The sequence below is a fragment of the Charadrius vociferus genome, unplaced genomic scaffold (assembly GCF_000708025.1).
Source record: "Charadrius vociferus isolate BGI_N301 unplaced genomic scaffold, ASM70802v2 scaffold32, whole genome shotgun sequence".
NCBI lineage: Eukaryota > Metazoa > Chordata > Aves > Charadriiformes > Charadriidae > Charadrius > Charadrius vociferus.
The window spans coordinates 10,227,959-10,229,059 of record NW_009647856.1 but is presented as its reverse complement, the minus strand read 5'-3'; the positions used below and the strand labels follow the sequence as shown (position 1 = coordinate 10,229,059).

At 36.1% G+C, this 1,101-nt stretch overlaps 1 protein-coding gene across 1 annotated transcript in view; it reads right to left on the bottom strand.

Moving 5' to 3' along the window:
* The window catches only part of MKLN1 (muskelin 1, intracellular mediator containing kelch motifs), a 98,252-nt gene that overhangs the window by 25,388 nt on the left and 71,763 nt on the right, over positions 1-1,101 (bottom strand). The window contains exon 12 of the mRNA XM_009882969.1: positions 15-144. Coding sequence (XP_009881271.1) covers positions 15-144 — 130 coding nt within the window. The remainder of the gene's footprint in view (positions 1-14; positions 145-1,101) is intronic.

Below are 1,101 nucleotides of genomic sequence, written 5' to 3'. Positions count from 1 at the left end.
AGTTATATTCTTACCCATCCCTGAATCTTTCTTAGTGCCGTCTGATATGATATCCACATGGTCGCTGTCTACATCATAACTGAAGAAGTCGTTCAAATAAGTCTTCGATCTCTGGCCACCAAATACATATAAGCAGCGATTTTTCTAGAATGGAATAAACAAGTATGTCTTTACCAAGCTCAAGAAAGTATGTTGGCCAACTGTGACCATTAACAAAAACATGGATGAATCAAAGAGTAATAGATATGTTTCCTCTAAGTTCAAAATCATGCCTTAACTATCATCAGGTGCACCAATCTTTATTTGGTAAATAACTTTTACCTCCATCTCTGCAAAGATTCACAGGAAACAATTATGCAGAACAGTTTATTATTCTCAAATCCAATAAAAACTTGAGAATTCTTGATTGGGTTCTCTATCTTTTTGATTCTTGAATTCACGATTCCTCAGTTTCAAGAGCTAAACTATTAAGGGCTCACAGCTTCTCCACCCCAAAAAGCCTCTTACAAAAATGCAATTAAAGACTTCTTTTTAATGATCTAAATGAGACCACAGACCTGGATCCAACACAGAGTTTCAGCTTGATGGTGACCAGGCAGATTTTACATAGTTAACTACTGTAGCCTTGCCTGATCAAGCTCTAACTTCAGAATATTAAAAAAACAATTCATTTTTCAAGTTTAATATTAAAGAATTAACAGTCTCCACATCTAAAACCCATTAGATCATAACTTTGCTGTTAAAAAAAACAACCCAGGAACAAAAGACGGACTGTAAGAGAAACCATCCAGGTACCGGCTCATTACTAAACTCAGAACAGGCAAGCAGCAAGCCAAGAATAACAGCTTTATTACTTCTTTCAAGTTTGCCAAGTGGAAAGTCCGTAAGAGGCAGATTATTTTTCTTTCAAATGGTTGAGAAAACAAAGGCCCTAAACTTCCATGACCTGTGCTTACAGAAACCTGTATTCTTATGTTTACCATGGACACAAACTCGAAAAATCCTCTAGAACCTGTGCAGACATTTGTGCGGCAATATGTTTTTGACCAGATTTTAGAGCACCATTCAAAACAAAAATTAAATTGAAAGCTCTGACAGCAC